At 48.8% G+C, this 23293-nt stretch overlaps 1 protein-coding gene across 1 annotated transcript in view; it reads left to right on the forward strand.

Annotated features, from left to right (window-relative positions):
* Window positions 1-21714: 21714 nt before the first annotated feature.
* LOC125459705 (11-beta-hydroxysteroid dehydrogenase type 2) overlaps window positions 21715-23293 on the forward strand; it is a 71458-nt gene continuing 69879 nt past the window's right edge. The window contains exon 1 of the mRNA XM_048546446.2: window positions 21715-22046. Within this exon, the coding sequence (XP_048402403.1) occupies window positions 21773-22046 (274 nt within the window). The 5' untranslated portion in view covers window positions 21715-21772. The remainder of the gene's footprint in view (window positions 22047-23293) is intronic.

The raw sequence follows: 23293 nt of genomic DNA on the forward strand, positions 1-23293 counted from the left end.
AACCTTTCACCTAAGGCGTACATGTTATAGCAGTATGAACTCCTCGCAAGGCCACAAAACTGACAGGTAGTAAAATCCTGCTGCTCAAGACACTTCAGATTTTCCAGCATGACATAGGCTATGGCAGTTTTATGCACATGTATTGTGCCAACAGTCACATCCAAAACTGACCTCAGACTCTGACAAAATAGATTATCGAAAGGAAATTACAGCTTTGACAGAAATTCTGGCTCCAAATGAAGTCAATTGCACATTGGGCTTTGTTTTTGTACCACTCTGTAGGGACTGCAGTAGCTGTGAGAGTTTATATATTGCAATCCATCTCTCCTCACTTCGTTTTGCGTAGTGCCATCCCAGATATTTTTCTATTTTTATTTGACATTGATTATGTGTTGAATTTGAATTTTTGCCAATTACAACAGCATTCAATTGCAGTTATGTGAATTGTTGCCAGACCAACCATCAGGTAAAGCGCACACCTCATTAAAAGCGCAAAACTATAGCACAATGATTTAAGTGTTATTCAAACAAGGTAAATATGTTGGAACAAGTTCATTTTCAGCCCATTCCGGTGAAAGGGGTGCACCCAAACACGTTGATTGGATTAATGATGTACGAGAATTGGGATATATTTAAATGTGGAGTGGATATAGCTTAAACACAAATTTAACCATCATTAAAGGAGCCATGCAAAAAAAAAGGATAAATGGTAGCAGGGAAAATTTTATGCTTTTGAAAAGTGCCACGTGATAAATTAATGGAAGAAAATAAGGAGGATAAACTTTGTGCAAGGGGATCAGAAATGAAGATTAAAACAGAATCTGAAGAAAGTCAGTGGCAAATATAACCAAAATTGCAGACTTTTCTAAGAAACAGTAAAGTCAGAAAATTAGTTGGGCTAATTTAAAAATGAAAGGGGTCTTCTAAAATTTGGAAATAAGGAAAACGCAGATGTGCTGAACAGGTATTTTTGCTGAGCTTGTACCAGGGAAGGTGACAACAGGTTTACAAAAGTATCTGCAGGATGTGAAGTTCCAATATCAAAGATAAATGTTCAACAGAAAAGTTTATTAAACCCAAAAAGTATTAATGAGATTAAATGTAGAACAGTGCCCAGGCCCCCAGATGGCATGTACCTAGGATACTGTGAGTGATTAAGAAGGGGATAATGGAGACACAATCTATGGTTTGGCTTTAGTTTTACAAACCTGAAAGGACTTTAGGTTATAAAGTTGTTGGTAAATATGCACTCTAATTTCCGCTGGTAGGCAAGTCCCATCACTTTCAGCACAAACACAAGTTTGATATTCACCCAGGACAAAAAAAATTCTAACATTTTTCTCTCACATACCGAACATTAATGTAGTTATTGGAATGAGGTTGTGCAGGTGGATTTCATCGAGTACAAGTTCACTGATTAGGGCTGTTAACATGGAGCCAATCAGCAAAGTCCTGACTGACAGAAACCGGAATCTCAGGGATTCTTTTCGCTCTAGTGACTGAATACTTGAGGTGCTAAAGAGCCTATGAAATGGCCAAGTCGAATTTTAAGTTGCAATGTCAGTTTAGTCTGCATTTAGTGCAAGACCTTCTTAGTGAATGAATTGAAGCTCCAGCCAGCCAGAGGATCTTTATGTAGCCATTTACTATTACAAATAGCTTTTAATGTTTAGTAAAGAGGCTGTACATCATTTTCATGATTGGAATTGTCTTAAAGTTTGTCCCTTACAGCAATCAGCTGATTAGGAGTGAACTCAGCATTGCTGTCAATTTCAAACACTACTTAAAGAGATATCCACCAGCCCATACTTATTCTGTACTAATATTAGACAGCTGAAGACTGAATCAGGAAACCAAAGACCAATCTTTTGCTTACTACTAAATTTATTTATAACATTACAAAGGTCTGCCTCCTCCCTAACCAATACCTGTTACCCAACAATCTCCCTTTATTTCAGTGCAAGATACTTAATCAATTAATGTCCTCATCCTGTAAATTTTTAATCTTAATAATACAATCAAACCACAAACAGATTACTTTTTTTTCTTCAAATTTAAACTTCATAAAACACAAACAATACAGGGAGTCCACGTTTAATGTTGCCTCTTTCACATTAACATTGCAAAGTTATTAAAAGCAGAAATCTTATTAAATGTCATGAGATTCCTTTTAACATTTTTTACTACAGTAGCTCACCTAATCTGTTTGGCACCATTTGGCACACCCACTTTCCTCAGATTTGAAGCTGCTCCAATCCTTCTAAATTGCAGCCTCTCCCCGTGCCACATCATTGCCCGAGGATTTCACCAGGGAACCCATCAGCGACCAGATCACAGACTATCTGCAGGAGCCACCACCACTCCACCCCCCAGTCACACTTCATCCTGCCAGCCCACCCCAGGAGGCAATCTGGCCAAAGCTGCCCCCTGGACGCACAGGGACACAGCAGAGCCACCCTGACTAATATAGCCATTGATAGGGTGGACAAGAAGGCAAGCAAAACAATCAGCATCAGTCTAGATAAGGAATAGGGCCAAGACCTATAGGACTGACAACACCAAGCATTGCAGCACCAGCTGCGACAGAAAGGAGGGCAGGAGAACAAGAAGGCAAAACAAAGAAAATTTATATGGTTCCTTTCACAACTTCAGTATGTCCCAAAGCGCTTTCCAACTAAGTAAATGTTTTGGAGTGTAATCAGTATTATAATGTAGAAAATGTGATCACAATTTGTGTAAACAAAATTCCTACTAAGGACAATGTGATAATGGCCAAATAATATATTCATTGAGGGATAAATATTGGCCCGAACACCATAAGACCACGAGGCCATGAGATAAAAGAGCAGAATTAGCCCATCTGATCATGGCTGATATGTTTCTCAACCTGATTCTCTTGCCTGCTCCCCGTAACCCTTGATCCCCTTATTAATCAACAATCTACCAATCTTTGTCTTAAATATACTCAATGACTTGGTCTCTACAGCTTTCTGCAATAATGAGTTTCACAGATTGAGCACCCTACGGCTGAAGAAATTCCTCCTCATCTCAGTTCTAAAAGGTCGACACTTCACTCTGGGGCTGTGTCCGTGGCTCCTAGTCTCTTCTACGGGTGGAAACATCTTCTCCATGTCCACTCTATTCAGGCCTCTCATCATTCTATAGTTTTAAATCCCCTCTCATCCTCCTAAACTCCAATGAGTATAGATCCAGAGTCCTCAACTGCTCCTCATATGACAGGCCTTCCATCCTCCTCTGGACCCCCTCCAATGCCATCTCATCCTTCCCTAGATATGAGATCCAAAACTACTCACAACATGCCAAATGCAGTCTGACCAGAGCCTTATACAGCCTCTACTCTTGTATTCTAGCCCTCTTGAAATGAATGCTAACATTACATCTGCCTTCCTAACTGCAAACTAAACCTGCAGTTAACCTTAAGAGAGTCCTTAACTAGTTCTCCCAAGTCTCCTTGATCTTTCAAAAGCCTTTCCCCATTTGTAAAATAATCTACATCTCTATTCTTACTACCAAAGTAAGTATCGCCTCGCACTTTCCCAAATTGTATTCCCTCTGCCACTTCTTTGCTCACTCTCCAAGCCTATTCAAGTCCTTCTACAGCTTCCCTGCTTCATCAACACTACCTGCCTCTCTAGCTAACTTTGTGTTATGTGCAAACTTCGCAACAATGCCCTCAGTTCCTTCATCCAAGTTGGTAATGTATAACATGAATAGCCGAGGTCTCAACATTGACCTCCTTAACAAATTTTAACAGATTTGTCAGCCGTGACCTACCCTTGATGAAGCTGTACTGACTCTGCCCTATTTTACTAACCACTTCCAAGTACTTCGCAATCTCATTCTTAATAAAGGACTTTAAAATCTTTCTAACAACTGAGATCAGGCCAACTGCCCTATAGTTTCGTGTCTTCTGCATGCCCCTCCCTTCTTAAACAGGAGTGTTACATTTTCCAGTGCTCTCAGACTCTCACCGACTCAAGTAATTCCTGAAAGATCATCTGCACAATCTTGTCAGCCATCTCCTTCAGATCCCTCAGATGTAGTCCATCCAGTCTGAGTGATTTATCCACTTTCAGGATTTTCAGTTTCCCCAGCACCTTCTCCTTAATGCTGGACACTACACTACTCTCTGCCCCCAACTCTGGTTTGCAGTAGGGATTATTCAACTGTTCTTCTTCAGAACAGTGCAATAGGTCCTTTTCACATTTTGCCTGAACAGGCATTAGGAGTACTGGTTTATTATCAGTTCCAACAGATAGCACTTTGAATACTGGAGCATTCTCTCAGAACTGCATTAGTATGGCACCTAGATTTTTGTGCTCTCTTCTCTGGAATGGGTCAGGATATTTCACTGGGGACCTCCTCTCACTCTGTGCCTGTACTCTCCTGTAATGGGCCATTGCACCCCAGACAAAGCAGCTCACATTTTCAGTGGGTGTGGGTGTGAGGAAACCATACATAATGCTCAAGAGAAATTGCACCAGAAAACATAAGACCAACTGTAATCTCTTCCACTGGAAGCCAGTGGCTTTCCAAATGTCAGGCTGCAGTCACTGGGTTGGCACCCAAACTAGTAAAGACCCTCGGAGGCAGGTGCTAAGGGAATGTACAATGGTGACTTTTGTCCTTTGTATGCACTGTGGCATGATTTCATTTCCATATTTGATTTGGCATGTTTATTTTATGTCTGCTTTTATTGTTACTTGGGCAGTGACAGAGGGAAGTTAAGGTGTGGGACTGTCAGTGAATGGGGAATTGGAGTTGTGGCTGTTGGTGTGGCACTCAGATCAGTACTCCACAGACAGCACAGGCAGATGAGAAGTGTCTCGTTTGCTTCCTCCATTACTCTGGCTCCCCATGTTACAGTTCTGGATGTGAGTTTGCTCGCTGAGCTGGAAGGTTAGTTTTCAGACGTTTCATCACTTTTTTTTTATTTGAAAAAATATACTTTATTCGTAAGATGTACAAAAAATAAAACATATTTACACACCTACCCAGTCATGCAAGCCGCTCCGGGTTACCCAGGGGGTACGTACACCAACTAAAGGCAAAAAACAAAGAAGGAAAAAAAAACAAAGCAAAGAAAATACCCCGGCAGTCGCCTCCCCGCACAGTCCCTGTTGGCCCCCTGACCAGTTGGGGAAGGCGCCAGCTGGGCCCAGTTACCAGATAGGGCCCTTTTTTCTATTCTGGACAAGGGGTTTCATACGGTGGTCTTTCCCCACCACGCCTTGGCGGCGCCTGCCCCAAGCTTTAGCGCGTCCCTCAGCACGTAGTCCTGGACCTTGGAGTGCGCCAGTCTGCAACACTCGGTTGGGGTCAGTTCTTTCAGCTGGCAGACCAGCAAGTTGCGGGCAGATCAAAGAGCTTCTTTCACCGCATTGACGGTCCTCCAGGCGCAGTTGATGTTGGTCTCAGTGTGCATCCTGGGAAACAGCCCGTAGAGCACGGAGTCCTGTGTCACACAGCTGCTTGGGACGAACCTCGACAAATACCACTGCATCCCCCTCCAGACCTCCTGCGCATAGGCACACTCCAGAAGGAGGTGATCGACAGTCTCATCCCCCCCGCAGCCACCTCGAGGGCAGCGTGCGGTGGCGCAGAGAGTCCGGGCATGCATAAAGGATCTCACTGGCGGAGCCCCTCTCACCGCCAGCCAAGCAATGTCCTTGTGCTTGTTTGAAAGTTCTGGCGATGAGGCATTCTGCCAAACGACTTTGGCAGCCTGCGTGGGGAACCACACGACGGGATCCACCCTCTCCTTTTCCCAAAGGGTCCCGAGGATACTACTTGCTGACCACTGCCTGACGGCCTTGTGGTCAAAGGTGTTTCCTTTCAAAAATTTCTCCACGAAGGACAGGTGGTACGGAATGGTCCAACTACTCGGAGCATTCCGCGGCAACGAGGCCAGGCCCATCCTTTGCAACACCGGGGACAGGTAGAACCTCAGTAAGTAGTGACACTTGGTGTTTGCGTACTGAGGATCTACGCACAGCTTGATGCAGCCGCACACAAAGGTAGCCGTCAGGGCGAGGGTGGCGTTCGGTACGCCGTTTCCCCCGTTTTCCAGGTCTTTGTACACGGTGTCCCTGCAGACCCGGTCCATCCTCGACCCCCAAATGAAGTGGAGAATGGCCCAGGTGACCGCAGGGGCGCAGGTCCAGGGAATAGGCCAGGCCTGCGCCACATACAACAGTACTGAAAGCCCCTCGCACCTGACAACCAGGTTCTTACCGGCGATGGAGAGGGACCGGAGCGTCCACCTGCCCAGCTTCTGCTTCAATTTGGTGATACGCTCCTCCCAAGTCTTAGTGCATGCCCCAGCTCCACCAAACCAAACACCCAGCACCTTCAGGTAGTCTGTCCTGACGGTGAAGGGGATGAAGGAGCGGTCGTCCCAGTTCCCGAAGAACGTGACCTCGCTCTTACCCCTATTGACTTTGGCACGCGAGGCCAGTTCAAACTGGCCACAGATGTCCAACAGTCTACTCACCGACCGACGATCGGTGCAGAAGACGGCGACATCGTCCATGTACAGGGAGGTCTTGACCTGAAGGCCTCCGCTGCCTGGGATAGTCACACCCTTCAGGCTCACGTCCTTCCTGATGGATGCGGCGAAGGGCTCCACACAGCACACGAACAAGGCAGGAAAGAGCGGACAGCCCTGCCTGACTCCAGATCTGACGGGAAAACTGTCTGATTCCCACCCGTTGATCGAGACTGCACTAATGATGTTGGTGTAGAGCAGCCGGATCCAATTGCGGATGCCCTCCCCGAACCCCAATTTGAAGAGGACGTCCCTCATGTAAGCATGAGAGACCCTGTCGAAGGCCTTCTTCTGGTCCAGGCTGACGAGGCAGGTGTCCACCCGCCTGTCCTGTACGTAGGCGATCGTATCCCTGATGAGCGCGTGGCTCTCAGCGATCTTCCTGCCCGGCACAGCACAGGTTTGGTCAGGGTGAATCACCGACTCCAGGACAGACCTGACCCGGTTGGCTATGACCTTGGCCAGGATTTTGTAGTCCACGTTCAATAGTGAAGTGGGACGCCAATTTTTAATTTCTTCCCTCTCCCCCTTCCTCTTGTAAATGAGGGTGATGATGCCCTTCCTCATGGACTTGCACATTTCCCATGCCCGAAGTGCACTATCGTACACCTCTAGCAGGTCCTGGCCGACCAGGTCCCACAGAGCGGAATGCAGCTCGACCGGTAAGCCGTCGCTCCCGGGAGTCCTATTCCTCTCCAAGGACTTGAGGGCTCTGGTCAGCTCGTCCAGGGATATCGGCTGGTCCAGCCACTCCCTCGTGCCGTCGTCTAAGACCTCTGTGATAGACGACAGGAACGACTCGGAGGACTTGCTGTCCGTGGGCTTCGTGTCGTACAGTCCGGCATAGAAGGATCTGCTGATCCTCAAAATGTCGGGCCGAGACGACGTCACCGAGCCGTTGTCCTCCTTCAGCCGGCTAAGCACAGAGCTCTCTTTGTGCACCTTCTGAAAGAAGAAACGCGAGCACATCTCGTCCTGCTCCACGGAGCGGACCCTGGACCGGAAGATTATCCCGGAGGCCTCCGCGGCGAAGAGCGAGGCTTGCTGGCCCCTCACCTCGCGGAGGTCCTCCATGACATTGACCCCCATCAACTGCAGAAGGAGCAGGTTCTGCACGCTTTTCTGGAGTCGCGACAGCTTTCCCCGCCTCTCCCTCGCCTTCTGAACACCCTTGAGGACAAAGAACCTCTTGATGTTCTCCTTCACCGTCTCCCACCAGTCGCCTGGAGACTCAAAGAGGGGTTTCACGGTTCTCCAACCAGCGTACTCCCTCTTAAGCTCCTCAACGTTCTCTGAGGTCAACAGAGTCGTGTTGAGCTTCCACGTCCCCTTGCCGGCCGGCTGGTCGTCCTGTAAGTGACAGTCGGCCAGCAGGAGGCAGTGATCACAGAGAAGAGCACCGGCTTTTGTTCCAGATGTAAGCTGATTCACTGAGCTTGAAGGTTTGTTCCCAGATGTTTCGTCACCATTCTAGGTAACATCAACAGTGAGTCTCCGACGAAGCGCTGGTGTCATGTCCCACTTTCTATTTATCTGTTTAGGTTTCCTCGGGTTGGTGATGTCATTTCCTGTGTTGGTGATGTCATTTCCTGTTCTTTTTCTCAGGGGATGGTAGATTGGCTCCAAATCAATGTGTTTGTTGATGGAGTTCCGGTTGGAATGCCATGCTTCTAGGAATCCCAAACCTTCAAGCTCAGTGAACCAGCTTACATCTGGAACAAAATAAAGACCCACTCTCTTGTGGACCGAGAGGAGGAGAGCGCTGTGTTGGAGGTGAAAGGTGGACGTCAGGTTGGCTGTGCACCCTTGCGACCGGTGGATCTTAATGCTGGCTTCGGCCTAACGCTGGTTCAGGGGAGCAGCCAACCTGCAACGACGGCTGCGGCAAGTGCGCGTGCCCCAGGCCAGGGAGTCCGGAACACCATCCGTGTTTCCGTGAAGAAGGTGGAATAAGGTGCACCTGTGGACCGCACCTTCTTCGTGAAGAAGGTCCTGTTGGACAGTTGTGGGTTCACTGCTGCGGACATTTACTGCCTGCAGGATTTCCCCGGAGGAGGTTTTTACGATGTGACCTTCAGCAGTTCCAAGCTTTGCGAGCGCTTCCTGGAGGTTTTCAAGGAGAAAGGAGGTGAGGGCCCCCTCGCTGTATTGACCGCTGTCCCGCTGTTTGTGATGCCAGCGCAGAGGAGCCGTATGGTGACTGTACACATGTACAACCCGCATGTGCCAGCAGTAGATGTCCTGACGTTCCTGGGAAGGTACGTGAAGGTGGAAGGGGACCTAACTGACATCATGGACCCCTTTGGCATCTGGACCAGTAAGAGGCAGGTCAAGGTGATGCTGAGGATGGGCGCGGACGGGAACGTCGTACACCCAACCTCCAGCTTCGCGATCGGCGGGATCAAGGGCTACCTGACCTACGCAGGGCAACCTAAAGTCTGCCATGCCTGTGGTAGGTCAGGTCACGTGGCGGCTGACTGCAAAGCCACCATCTGCAGGGAGGAGGGACACCTTGCAAAAGATTGCCCACAAGAGAAAAGCTGCAACCTTTGCGGGGAAGCGTGCCACCTCTATAGGGCATGCCCGCAGCAGGGCACCACCTACGCCCAGGTCGCCGGCAGGGGCAATGCAGGGCCAGCGCCCCCCCCCGCCCCGGAGGAGAGGAAGGCACCAGGGCCCAGCAAGGACCCCAATAATGTGCAGGTGGGCCCAGCCCCGCAGGATGGGCCCGAGGCCAGCAAAGCGCCCCTGCAGGCTCTGCTCCCCGCCGACAACCCGGAGTCGATGGAAGCGGCGACAGGCGACCCAGGGGAGTGGACGACGGTCCGGAAAGCGAGGAGGAAGGTGCGTTGGCGGGCTCAGGAGCCGCAACCATCGGGCGGGAAGAGGCAGCTACAGGGGGGCTATAAGAGCTCCTCTGACGAGGGGGATTCGGAGAAGGCCCGCCCGAAGCAGAAGTTAAAGATCTCAAGGGTGAAGGAAAGCAGCACCACGCTTCCAGGTGACGGGAGGCGTCCTGAGGCTCCGTCCGACACCCAGTCATGTGACGCTGGGGCACTGGAGGGCCCCCCAGAACTTCCAGGCGGGAAGGAGGAAACAGCGCGTCCCCAGCCTGACCCGGAGCCAGACTCTCCTGCCTCCGTACCCCCGACGGGCGAATGCCACCCAGAAGGCAGCACGGACGGTTTCCTGAGCCCGGAGAGCGTCCAGCAGTTAGCCCGGGCAATGGGCATTAAGGGACAGATGGAGGGGCTGGACCTTGGACTTGGGAGGATACTGTGGTCACTGCCCACAATGGGGGTACGAGTTGCGAGCATTAATGTGCGCAGCGTCAAGTCCACCACAAGATGTGTGTCCACGTTGGCCTACCTGACCACCGTCAAGGCGGACCTCCTGTTTCTGCAGGAGTGCGGGATACTGCACCTCGGCAGGTACGGGAAATGGTCCGGTGCCTGGACCTGTGGGCCTTCGATCTGGTCGAGGGGGTAACGACTGTCGCTCCTCGGGCCTGGCTATTCTGCTGCGGGGGCACGACTTCACCATCTCTCAAGTTCAGGAGGTGGTTGGGGGGTGCCTCCTAGTGGCTGACGTCACCTATAGGAACCCTCCCCTGAGGCTGATCAACATGTACGTCCCAGCGGTACGGAGTGAGCGGTTGGCCGTCCTGCAGCGGCTTCCACCCCAGCTGGCTACGTCCAGGCCGGTCATCCTGGGCGGAGACTTCAACTGCATCATCGATGCAGATGGAAGATCCGGCGTGGGGACAGCAGGTGGGCGGAGTCAACTGGACGTCACGTCCAGATTCCTGATGGGCACGGTGAAGGACGCCAAGCTGCTCGACGTCTTCAGCACCCCTGCAGACGGAGCGCAGCGGAGGCGCACCTGGTCGCGGCCAGACGGGTCTATTCGCTCAAGGATAGACTTCCTGTTTGTGTCACGGGCGTTCTCGGTCAGGCCCACCGGCATCGAGCCAGTGTTCTTCTCTGTGACCACTGCCTCCTGCTGGCCGACTGTCACTTACAGGACGACCAGCCGGCTGGAAGGGGACGTGGAAGCTCAACACGACTCTGTTGACCCCAGAGAACGTTGAGGAGCTTAAGAGGGAGTACGCCGGTTGGAGAACCGTGAAACCCCTCTTTGAGTCTCCAGGCGACTGGTGGGAGACGGTGAAGGAGAACATCAAGAGGTTCTTTGTCCTCAAGGGTGTTCAGAAGGCAAGAGACAGGCGGGGAAAGCTGTCACAACTCCAGAAAAGCGTGCAGAACCTGCTCCTTCTGCGGTTGATGGGGGTCAATGTCACGGAGGACCTCCGCGAGGTGAGGGGCCAGCAAGCCTCGCTCTTCGCCACGGAGGCCTCCCGGATAATCTTCCGGTCCAGGGTCCGCTCCGTGGAGCAGGACGAGACGAGCTCGCGTTTCATCTTTCAGAAGGTGCACAAAGAGAGCTCTGTGCTTAGCCGGCTGAAGGAGGACAACGGCTCGGTGACGTCGTGTCAGCCTGACATTTTGAGGATCAGCAGATCCTTCTATGCCGGACTGTATGACACGAAGCCCACGGACAGCAGGGCCTCCAAGTCGTTCCTGTCGTCTATCGCGGAGGTCTTAGACGACGGCACGAGGGAGTGGCTGGACCAGCCGATATCCCTGGACGAGCTGACCAGAGCCCTCAAGTCCTTGGAGAGGAATAGGATTCCCGGGAGCGACGGCTTACCGGTCGAGCTGCATTCCGCTCTGTGGGACCTGGTCGGCCAGGACCTGCTGGAGGTGTACGATAGTGCGCTTCGGGCATGGGAAATGTGCAAGTCCATGAGGAAGGGCATCATCACCCTCATTTACAAGAGGAAGGGGGAAGAGGGATGAAATTAAGAATTGGAGTCCCATTTCACTATTGAACGTGGACTACAAAATCCTGGCCAAGGTCATTGCCAACCGGGTCAGGTCTGTCCTGGAGTCAGTGATTCACCCTGACCAAACCTGTGCTGTACTGGGCAGGAAGATCGCTGAGAGCCTCGCGCTTATCAGGGATACGATCGCCTACGTGCAGGACAGGCGGGTGGACACCTGCCTCGTCAGCCTGGACCAGGAGAAGGCCTTCGACAGGGTCTCTCATGCTTACATGAGGGATGTCCTCTCCAAATTGGGGTTCGGGGAGGGCATCCACAATTGGATCCGGCTGCTCTACACAAACATCGTTAGCGCAGTCTCGATGAACGGGTGGGAATCAGACAGTTTTCCTGTCAGATCTGGAGTCAGGCAGAGATAATGGGAACTGCAGATGCTGGAGAATTCCAAGATAATAAAATGTGAGGCTGGATGAACACAGCAGGCCAAGCAGCATCTCAGGAGCACAAAAGCTGACGTTTCGGGCCTAGACCCTTCATCAGAGAGGGGGATGGGGAGAGGGAACTGGAATAAATAGGGAGAGAGGGGGAGGCGGACCGAAGATGGACAGTAATGTTGATGAGCTGATCCATTTTAAAAAAAACTTTTTTTGTCACCCCCATAAATGTGATAAAGATAGAAGGTGAGAGAGTGAAAGGAAGACAAGTAACCAGTACAAAGACGAGACAACTGGGAACAACCTGCGAATTCATCCTTAGACCAGAAAGGAAGGTGCAGAGAGTAAAAGTGAAAATCAAAGATCTGCCTGTATAATAACAAAATTTGCACTTTCATTCAGTTTTCTAGAAGTTATGTGGGACTCACTTGTGACTTATTGGTGTTCCTAAGAATAATTCCATAAAAGGAGCCCAGAAAGAAAACACAACAGCTGAAGTTGTATCTTAAACCACAAGAATGAGACTGATGATGAGCACTGCAGCACAGGACAGAGCTATAAATGGATTTTTGCGGAGGAAAATTAACTCCTTATTCCTCAAATGATGAAACCAATCATCTTCTATGATGGATTATATGTCTACCTCCCCTGAGAGACAAATGGGAGCCTGCAAAGTATCACAGGACCAATTTAAAACTTTTCAGGTAGAGAAGAAGGAATGGGCAGATAAGCAAACTGAAACCTGAACATTTCAAAGAAGACCCATAGAGTCACAGAGAGATGATGTTGTTAGTATTGTCACGTTTACAGGTGGGATTCTACGAAATCAAGATTCAGTGGATTACACAGGTATTAAATAGGGTTAGTGAAATTAAATATCTAATTGACACTCCAGATCACAAGAAGAAGAATCAATTATGCTAAGATGCCATAGTAAAGAGAAACAAGTTTGTCAGGCAATAAAAACAGTGAAACATGATAAAAACATTGACAGTGTGGTAGAGAAAACAAATGCAAATCACAAATTGAACTTCCCACAATGTGATTAGCTCATACTGAAATACAAAGACAGTGAGACACCCTATTCTCCCCTTTAGAGGAGGACGACAAGAGTATGTAGTGAGGTTACTTATGGAATTTAAAGAAATCTGTAGAGTTAAATCAGGATGTACAACTTTAGCCAGGCTTGATGTGAATAGTACCAATAAAACAATATCCTCGTGATGTCCAGAGAACTAGTCTCAGGTGAAAAGGGATATTCAGCTTATGGTAGAAAATCACTTCACTGAACCTATTCAAAGCAATCGGACTTTTCAAGTAAAGTAGTTCCTAACCCTGATAGGTCAACTAGATTGGGCATAGTTTACAGGAAAATAAATGGAACAACGAAAGAGTCATTCGCAATTCCTCAGTTAGAAGATTGTACTGATAAGGTTGGCAGTGCCTTATTCCCTACAAAGATTGGTACTGGTAATACAGGTGACAATTAGACCTAAGGTGTATATTACATTAGGACTGTGAGAAACATTACACAGGCCAAACTGGAAGAGAACTGACAATAAGGATACATGAACACCAATTAGCCATCAAGAGACACAGCCAATTCTTACTGGTCTCAATACACACGGACAAAAGAATGGCATGAATTCCACTGGGACAACACATCCATAATAGCACAAGCCAAACAGAGACATGCCAGGGAATCCTCGGACGCCTGGCATTCCAATCAGGACTCCGTCAACAAATACATTGCATGGACCTGATTTACAAACCACTGAAAAACAGAACCAGAAGTGATGCCAACCACCCCAGCAAAGTGAGGCATATAAATGACAAACGGGACAGAACACCAATGAACCAGAGGTACATTGATCATGTTACCTAGCAGGGTGATGAAATGTCTGCAACCAAACACACCGACTGAGCGATCAAGTCTACAACCTCAATTGGAAGCCTTATTTAAACAATTGCACTTAGCTGACCCAGTGGTAAGTCTTGCCAGGAGTGACTTTTTGAAAGCATGAAGAAATTCTAATCTACAATGACTATGATGCCTTGAGTTTTGTGGAATTGTTTAAAAATAAAGCTGGCCGTTGTTTTGGTGAAATTGGCTAATTCAGTTAGGTAACTTAAAAATTGTTCCTATTGTTGAGAAGGATAATATAGTTGCTCAGGCACTATCAAGTACATAATTACATTGGAATTGTTTAGAGATTTAAAAGGTGACAAGAAAATCAATAGATTTTGTATGAATAGTGAATTAGAAGGAATTAACATAAACTTAATTTTTTGTGCTTTATGTTATATATGTCTTCATGTATACATCATAATTAAAGGCATGTGAAAGTGGTGTTCCATTTCTCTGAGGGTGGGGACACATTGGGAATCCAGAAGACCACGAGAAAAAAAATGACACTTACTGAAATAAAGTTTTTTTAGCCTTAATTGCTGAAATACTTGTCTTTAAGGAGCAGTAAAACAGCAGCATATCTCTCTCTTTCTTGTTTGGCTGGTTGAAATTTAGGAAACTGACACAATCTACACCGGAATATTCTGACGGCCTTGCAACCCCTGAAAAGCTAACCAATGACTACTATCCAAAGACTCAGATCCAGCTTGATTTTCAGTTGAACTGAAGCTTTGTTTAAAAGATATCCTATCAGTATAAGGTCATCAGTAATTCGGTTTCGTCATCAAGAAGCTTGCTGCATTTAAGGAGTCATCAAACTCTACCCTATATTTTACAAACCAGTGTCAATAAGGCTATTTTCCCCTTTTTATAAGAATTATTTCCACAGAGTCATTTTTGTCCTGGGTGTTCTTTGAGATTAAGGGAGGATATGATTCTAATTCTGGATTATAGTTTAAGGTTTTAACCAGTTAAGCTATTTATTTTAAGAGTAAGTTTTGTAATATAAAAACATGTTGTTTTGAGTTTTTTGAAGAAGCCTGTGAAAGTCTCTGCATATCAAAGGAAAACAATTGGCCATTTTGGTGATCATATTTAAACACTTATATCCACAGTGTGACGCTTCGAGTTTTGGGTTGTCATTATCACAGATTCCTCACTTTACAGTAATAGCGATTGATTTGAGCTTGAAATTCTAAAATAGCATTGCTGGTGTAAAATCAGCATTGAATGCTAACTGATGACCTGCCTGCTCTGTATATTTTCCGTGAAGGGTAATCATTAACTCTTTGACCAAAATGGCATCCAATCTATTTTGCGTCTGATAAACGTGTGTATTTGTGAATGCTATTTTGGATCCCTAATGGCCCTCCTAACTCAGCATTACCAAGTTCAATCTTGCACCCCCCCAATTGACTTCAGACGGTGTTTCTACTGCGCTACATGTAGATAATGAAGAGGAGGGGGCAGGATAGGTTCTTGCATGACTAGCTTCTTGATCAGTAGTTGAATAAAGGCTTACAGGGAATACACATGAAAGTGAACATGAGGAATGTCGGATCAGCCATGATCCTGTTAAAAAATGGAGCAGACTGCAGGGGCTGAATGGCCTAATCCAGTTCATATTTCTTATGGTCTACAGTGTTAACTGTAGAAGTCTGGGAAGAAAATATAATTCTGCAGTTTGAATAGGTGTAAACTGAGTAAAAACAGTCTCACTGAGTTGAACAATGAAAGAGAGGTATTTCAAGAGAATGATATGCAGTAAGGTCAAGATACAGTGGAGAAATAGAGCAACTTTGATAAGGATCATGCAATGTTATAGAAGAGGTACAGGCCTGACTGAAGAAATCCAAACATGAATTTATTAGGAAATTGGGCATATCTTTGATAGGCATCCAGGTCTTTGGACGGATGAAAACTGAAAGAACTGCAGACGCTGTAAATAGGGACAAAAATAGAAGTTGCTGGAAAAGCTCAGCAGGTCTGGCAGCATCTGCTTTGGGTGGATAGATGACCCTGGGTGGGAGTTTCTAAGGGTAATGGAGCAGTGTGAGTTTTGTTTTGAGGAGATGACAGTTTTCAATGAGGGGCCATTTCTGAAAAGAGGGAGTACATGAAGGTCAGGATGGGAAGTAGGGGCATCAGCATTCCCGTTGGAATGAAATGAAGGTGAATCTCAAGGACAAAGTGGGGCTGAAATCTAACTTCAGGAGTACAATTTTAGCTGCAGTGGTTTGATCAATCTTTGTACCTCACTGTATTAGAGATCACAGAGAGCATCCCAGAAAACAAGGTTGTGGTGTGGGAAATGCCAAGTGTTTCAGGTTGTCACTCCCTACCTGTTCTGCCCCTTTCTGACTTCGAATGACGTTGCAGTGGATAAGAGAGCACATAGGGTTTTTTTTCTGAAAGACTTAGAGAAAGACAGGGATGTCTGGTGATTGAATCTGACTCAGATTGGTCGAGCCAGGGCTGATGGGGTCGAAGATGAAAAAGGCCACCGACAGGTAACCCAGACAGTTGGGAGAGGGTGCAATTGGGAAATTCTTGAATGATTCGTCCCATCGTATTTGAAATTCCCCATCGTTGTGCATCTCAATAGCTAAAAGAAAACGCACGAAGTATGAAGGTCGTGGTGAACAGAGTTCTGGTTATGGCTTTTACAGGTTTCCCGGAAATTGATAGTTTGAATGTCCACAGCACGAGGTCAGCTGCAGACTTTTGTTAATCAAACTCGAATGACAAAACATTGAGCAACCTTGGAGCGAGTTCTTTGGATTTTCAAAGTGGACTGTGTGTGTTGTTTCAAGTGAATGATCCACTGCATTTAGGAAACCAAATTAACAGCCGCTTCTGTAATACTTCACTTCCCCCCAGTGTGACATTTCACAATTAGCAATACCCCGATTCCCAGATAATAAAATGTGAGGCTGGATGAACACAGCAGGCCAAGCAGCATCTCAGGAGCACAAAAGCTGACGTTTTGGGCCTAGACCCTTCATCAGAGAGGGGGATGGGGAGAGGGAACTGGAATAAATAGGGAGAGAGGGGGAGGCAGACCGAAGATGGAGAGTAAAGAAGATAGGTGGAGAGAGTATAGGTGGGGAGGTAGGGAGGGGATAGGTCAGTCCAGGGAAGACGGACAGGTCAAGGAGGTGGGATGAGGTTAGTAGGTAGCTGGGGTTGTGGCTTGGGGTGGGAGGAAGGGATGGGTGAGAGGAAGAACCGGTTAGGGAGGCAGAGACAGGTTGGACTGGTTTTGGGATGCAGTGGGTGGGGGGGAAGAGCTGGGCTGGTTGTGTGGTGCAGTGGGGGGAGGGGACGAACTGGGCTGGTTTTGGGATGCGGTGGGGGAAGGGGAGATTTTGAAACTGGTGAAGTCCACATTGATACCATTGGGCTGCAGGGTTCCCAGGCGGAATATGAGTTGCTGTTCCTGCAACCTTCGGGTGGCATCATTGTGGCACTGCAGGAGGCCCATGATGGACATGTCATCTAGAGAATGGGAGGGGGAGTGGAAATGGTTTGCGACTGGGAGGTGCAGTTGTTTGTTGCGAACTGAACAGAGGTGTTCTGCAAAGCGGTCCCCAAGCCTCCAGTTGGTTTCCCCAATGTAGAGGAAGCCGCACCGGGTACAGTGGATGCAGTATACCACATTGGCAGATGTGCAGGTGAACCTCTGCTTAATGTGGAATGTCATCTTGGGGCCTGGGATAGGGGTGAGGGAGGAGGTGTGGGGACAAGTGTAGCATTTCCTGCGGTTGCAGGGGAAGGTGCCGGGTGTGGTGGAGTTGGAGGGCAGTGTGGAGCGAACAAGGGAGTCACGGAGAGAGTGGTCTCTCCGGAAAGCAGACAGGGGTGGGGATGGAAAAATGTCTTGGGTGGTGGGGTCGGATTGTAAATGGCGGAAGTGTCGGAGGATGATGCGTTGTATCCGGAGGTTGGTAGGGTGGTGTGTGAGAACGAGGGGGATCCTCTTAGGGCGGTTGTGGCGGGGACGGGGTGTGAGGGATGTGTTGCGGGAAATACGGGAGACGCGGTCAAGGGCGTTCTCGATCACTGTGGGAGGAAAGTTGCGGTCCTTAAAGAACTTGGACATCTGGGATGTGCGGGAGTGGAATGTCTTATCGTGGGAGCAGATGCGGCGGAGGTGGAGGAATTGGGAATAGGGGATGGAATTTTTGCAGGAGGGTGGGTGGGAGGAGGTGTATTCTAGGTAGCTGTGGGAGTCGGTGGGCTTGAAATGGACATCAGTTACAAGCTGGTTGCCTGAGATGGAGACTGAGAGGTCCAGGAAGGTGAGGGATGTGCTGGAGATGGCCCAGGTGAACTGAAGGTTGGGGTGGAAGGTGTTGGTGAAGTGGATGAACTGTTCGAGCTCCTCTGGGGAGCAAGCGGCGGCGCCGATACAGTCATCAATGTACCGGAGGAAGAGGTGGGGTTTGGGGCCTGTGTAGGTGCGGAAGAGGGACTGTTCCACGTAACCTACAAAGAGGCAGGCATAGCTGGGGCCCATGCGGGTGCCCATGGCCACCCCCTTAGTCTGTAGGAAGTGGGAGGAGTCAAAAGAGAAGTTGTTGAGTGTGAGGACGAGTTCAGCTAGGCGGATGAGAGTGTCGGTGAAGGGGGACTGGTCGGGCCTGCGGGACAGGAAGAAGCGGAGGGCCTTGAGGCCATCTCCATGCGGAATGCAGGTGTACAGGGACTGGACGTCCATGGTGAATATGAGGTGTTGGGGGCCAGGGAATTGGAAGTCCTGGAGGAAGTGGAGGGCGTGGGTGGTGTCATGGACGTAGGTGGGGAGTTCCTGGACCAAAGGGGAGAAAATGGAGTCCAGATAGGTGGAGATGAGTTCGGTGGGGCAGGAGCAGGCTGAGACGATGGTTCGACCAGGGCAGGCAGGTTTGTGGATTTTGGGAAGGAGATAGAAACGGGCCGTGCGGGGTTGGGGAACAATGAGGTTGGGGGCTGTGGGTGGGAGGTCCCCTGAGGTGATGAGGTCGTGAATGGTGTTGGAGATGATGGTTTGGTGCTCGGGTGTGGGGTCATGATCGAGGAGGCGGTAGGCGGTGGTGTCGGAGAGTTGGCGTCTGGCCTCGGCGATGTAGAGGTCAGTGCGCCATACTACCACTGCGCCACCCTTGTCTGCGGGTTTGATGGTGAGGTTGGGGTTGGAGCGGAGGGAGCGGAGGGCTGCCCGTTCTGCGGGGGAGAGGTTGGAGTGGGTGAGAGGGGTGGAGAGGTTGAGGCGGTACATGTCTCGACGGCAGTTGGAGATGAAGAGGTCGAGGGAGGGTAGGAGGCCTGGGGGTGGTGTTCATGACCCCACACCCGAGCACCAAACCATCATCTCCAACACCATTCACGACCTCATCACCTCAGGGGACCTCCCACCCACAGCCTCCAACCTCATTGTTCCCCAACCCCGCACGGCCCGTTTCTATCTCCTTCCCAAAATCCACAAACCTGCCTGCCCTGGTCGACCCATCGTCTCAGCCTGCTCCTGCCCCACCGAACTCATCTCCACCTATCTGGACTCCATTTTCTCCCCTTTGGTCCAGGAACTCCCCACCTACGTCCGTGACACCACCCACGCCCTCCACCTCCTCCAGGACTTCCAATTCCCTGGCCCCCAACACCTCATATTCACCATGGACGTCCAGTCCCTGTACACCTGCATTCCGCATGGAGATGGCCTCAAGGCCCTCCGCTTCTTCCTGTCCCGCAGGCCCGACCAGTCCCCCTCCACCAACACTCTCATCCGCCTAGCCGAACTCGTCCTCACCCTCAACAACTTCTCTTTTGACTCCTCCCACTTCCTACAGACTAAGGGGGTGGCCATGGGCACCCGCATGGGCCCCAGCTATGCCTGCCTCTTTGTAGGTTATGTGGAACAGTCCCTCTTCCGCACCTACACAGGTTCCAAACCCCACCTCTTCCTCCGGTACATTGATGACTGTATCGGCGCCGCCGCTTGCTCCCCAGAGGAGCTCGAACAGTTCATCCACTTCACCAACACCTTCCACCCCAACCTTCAGTTCACCTGGGCCATCTCCAGCACATCCCTCACCTTCCTGGACCTCTCAGTCTCCATCTCAGGCAACCAGCTTGTAACTGATGGACATTTCAAGCCCACTGACTCCCACAGCTACCTAGAATACACCTCCTCCCACCCACCCTCCTGCAAAAATTCCATCCCCTATTCCCAATTCCTCCACCTCCACCGCATCTGCTCCCACGATAAGACATTCCACTCCCGCACATCCCAGATGTCCAAGTTCTTTAAGGACCGCAACTTTCCCCCCACAGTGATCGAGAACGCCCTTGACCGCGTCTCCCGTATTTCCCACAACACATCCCTCACACCCCGCCCCCGCCACAACCACCCTAAGAGGATCCCCCTCGTTCTCACACACCACCCTACCAACCTCCAGATATAACGCATCATCCTCCGACATTTCCGCCATTTACAATCCGACCGCACCACCCAAGACATTTTTCCATCCCCTCCCCTGTCTGCTTTCCGGAGAGACCACTCTCTCCGTGACTCCCTTGTTCGCTCCACACTGCCCTCAAACCCCACCACACCCGGCACCTTCCCCTGCAACCGCAGGAAATGCTACACTTGTCCCCACCCCTCCTCCCTCACCCCTATCCCAGGCCCCAAGATGACATTCCACATTAAGCAGAGGTTCACCTGCACATCTGCCAATGTGGTATACTGCATCCACTGTACCCGGTGCGGCTTCCTCTACATTGGGAAAACCAAGCGGAGGCTTGGGGACCACTTTGCAGAACACCTCCGCTCAGTTCGCAACAAACAACTGCACCTCCCAGTCGCAAACCATTTCCACTCCCCCTCCCATTCTCTAGATGACATGTCCATCATGGGCCTCCTGCAGTGCCACAATGATGCCACCCGAAGGTTGCAGGAACAGCAACTCATATTCCGCCTGGGAACCCTGCAGCCCAATGGTATCAATGTGGACTTCACCAGTTTCAAAATCTCCCCTTCCCCCACCGCATCCCAAAACCAGCCCAGTTCGTCCCCTCCCCCCACTGCACCACACAACCAGCCCAGCTCTTCCCCCCCCCACCCACTGCATCCCAAAACCAGTCCAACCTGTCTCTGCCTCCCTAACCTGTTCTTCCTCTCACCCATCCCTTCCTCCCACCCCAAGCCGCACCTCCATCTCCTACCTACTAACCTCATCCCACCTCCTTGACCTGTCCGTCTTCCCTGGACTGACCTATCCCCTCCCTACCTCCCCACCTATACTCTCCTCTTCACCTATCTTCTTTACTCTCCATCTTCGGTCCGCCTCCCCCTCTCTCCCTATTTATTCCTGAACCCTCTCCCCATCCCCCTCTCTGATGAAGGGTCCAGGCCCGAAACGTCAGCTTTTGTGCTCCTGAGATGCTGCTTGGGCCTGCTGTGTTCATCCAGCCTCACATTTTATTATCTTGGATTCTCCAGCATCTGCAGTTCCCATTATCTCGGATACTATTATACCCCGATTCCCACCCGCTTTCACAACCACTGGAAAAAAATTAACTTTCGCTGGCACTGCCCGCGCCAGGACCTGCCAAATGATATCAGATGTTACACCTGAGCGGCGCTTTTATTGTAGTTTTTAATGAAAGATTGTGATTCTCCGGTGCTGGGAAGTTTACCTCGCAGATTAAAGTTCAGCCTCTTGGTAGCTTTCCAACATCAAATGGCAGATATTCTTTCAGCTTCATTGTGTTTGTTTCAAAATTGAAAGCAAACGTGGGGTACTGTCCAGTCAGCTGGACTGAGGCAGCGCCTCCAGATCTCGGTTTAAGATTTGAAATCGTTCCTTATCGTAAACTGCTGAGTTTTAAGTTTTCTTTAACTATTTAAATTGGTGCATATTTCCGTAGTCCCTCCCCCTTTTGGGGCTACTCGTTTCTTCGAACAGTTATAGTATAAGTACGGTCTTTGAATCAGTCGAGACTTGAACCGGCTGCAAAGTGTGCTTCGGCCAGAATCAATGGAGGACGACTATTCTAGTTCCTTTCTAGTGTATATGTGTGCTATCACAGTGCTAGGCACTGTCGCTTTCCTGAGGCTGTTCATGCCTGAAGTACAACTGACTCATCGCCTGATAATTTATGCGATTCTCCTTCTCCTCCTGGAGAGGATCTGTTGCATGTATCTGGCCGGCTTGTCAGGAGTCCTGATTTTCACTGCTGTGTGCTTCCTTGCCTTTCAGTCATTTTCCTCGCCTAAGTTATCTGTGCAGGGAAAGGCTGTGCTCATTACAGGTAAGAGGCACCCTATTACTGAAAAAATACGTGTTCGAATTTTATTCAAGTGGATTTTGCAAAAACAAAAATTGCAGGCTGTCAAATATCTACAAAGTAGAAATGTATTCTGTTACGCAGATTATACATTCAAATTGTGAATAGACCATTTTAAATCTTAATAGACATGCTTCAGTAGACTAGCCTCTGAGGTTCCGAAATGATAAAACATGTGTTACACCGCCTACAATCGTTTTATGTCTGTGGCATACTTTCACAGCGGCAAAATAATTGGGCTGTCTCAGATTCAGTCACTTCCTTCCAAGTGATGCTGGGTTTTTTTTACCTGTGAAACGTTTCAGAGAGCAGAGACAGTTTGAAACCATTCATTGCGCTGAGATTTTGGGACTGCTTCACACTGTGTTTCTACATATGTCAAATTGCCCTTTTTTGTAAAATAAAATGAAACAAAGTTGATATATTTCATTTTTAAAAGCAATCCAATATCTTCTGGAAATCATTTTGCAGGTTTTCATCAACATTAAACCTAAAACTAAAACTAAAATTCTGTTACAAGTTGAAGTGGGGAGCAAAGTTTTAACAGGCAGATGTGATTTTCTTCTCAATTTCTTCCCATTTCTCATCTTTTCAATGGCAGAGGACAAACTGGCAATGTTTTACTAGATCAGCAGGGTCCAGATACCAGTGAACAGGGCACTCCTCTGCTACTACAAATATTACATTGACAATTTTTTTAAAAATAGTCTTTCCAGCCACTAACTGTTGTGCTAACTCCAGCCTACTGGCCGTTTGCAAGTCAGCACCATCCATTCACTGTGAAACCAGTGCTTGATGAACACATACATAAAAGCAGGCATTTCACCTCTTTGCTTGTTTGTGATTTTAAATGAGCGAGTCAAAATGGAACCCTAATAGCCAAAGTCTGACAAATCTTGATTTATAAACTTGCTTCTCTTCCATACAGTAGTGGGAGTGTGAGCAAGTCGGCCACTGTGCTTACCACACAAGCAAATTTAATCTTGGCTGCTTTGCATCTAAAAAAAATTGTCCAGCTAAATTTGAAATTAATCTAAGTTGAAGTTAATCTATTAACCTAACTGAAATCAACTGTTGAGGGAAGCAAGTTCCAGATTTCACACAAAGGTGAATGGGAGAAGTGCTTTCTAATTTCATCCCTGAATGGCCTTGCTCTAATTTTACGATTAAGCTCCCACTTTATTCTCACCACAAGAAACAGTTTCTCTCTA

This window comes from Stegostoma tigrinum, chromosome 16 (assembly GCF_030684315.1).
Source record: "Stegostoma tigrinum isolate sSteTig4 chromosome 16, sSteTig4.hap1, whole genome shotgun sequence".
Lineage (NCBI taxonomy): Eukaryota > Metazoa > Chordata > Chondrichthyes > Orectolobiformes > Stegostomatidae > Stegostoma > Stegostoma tigrinum.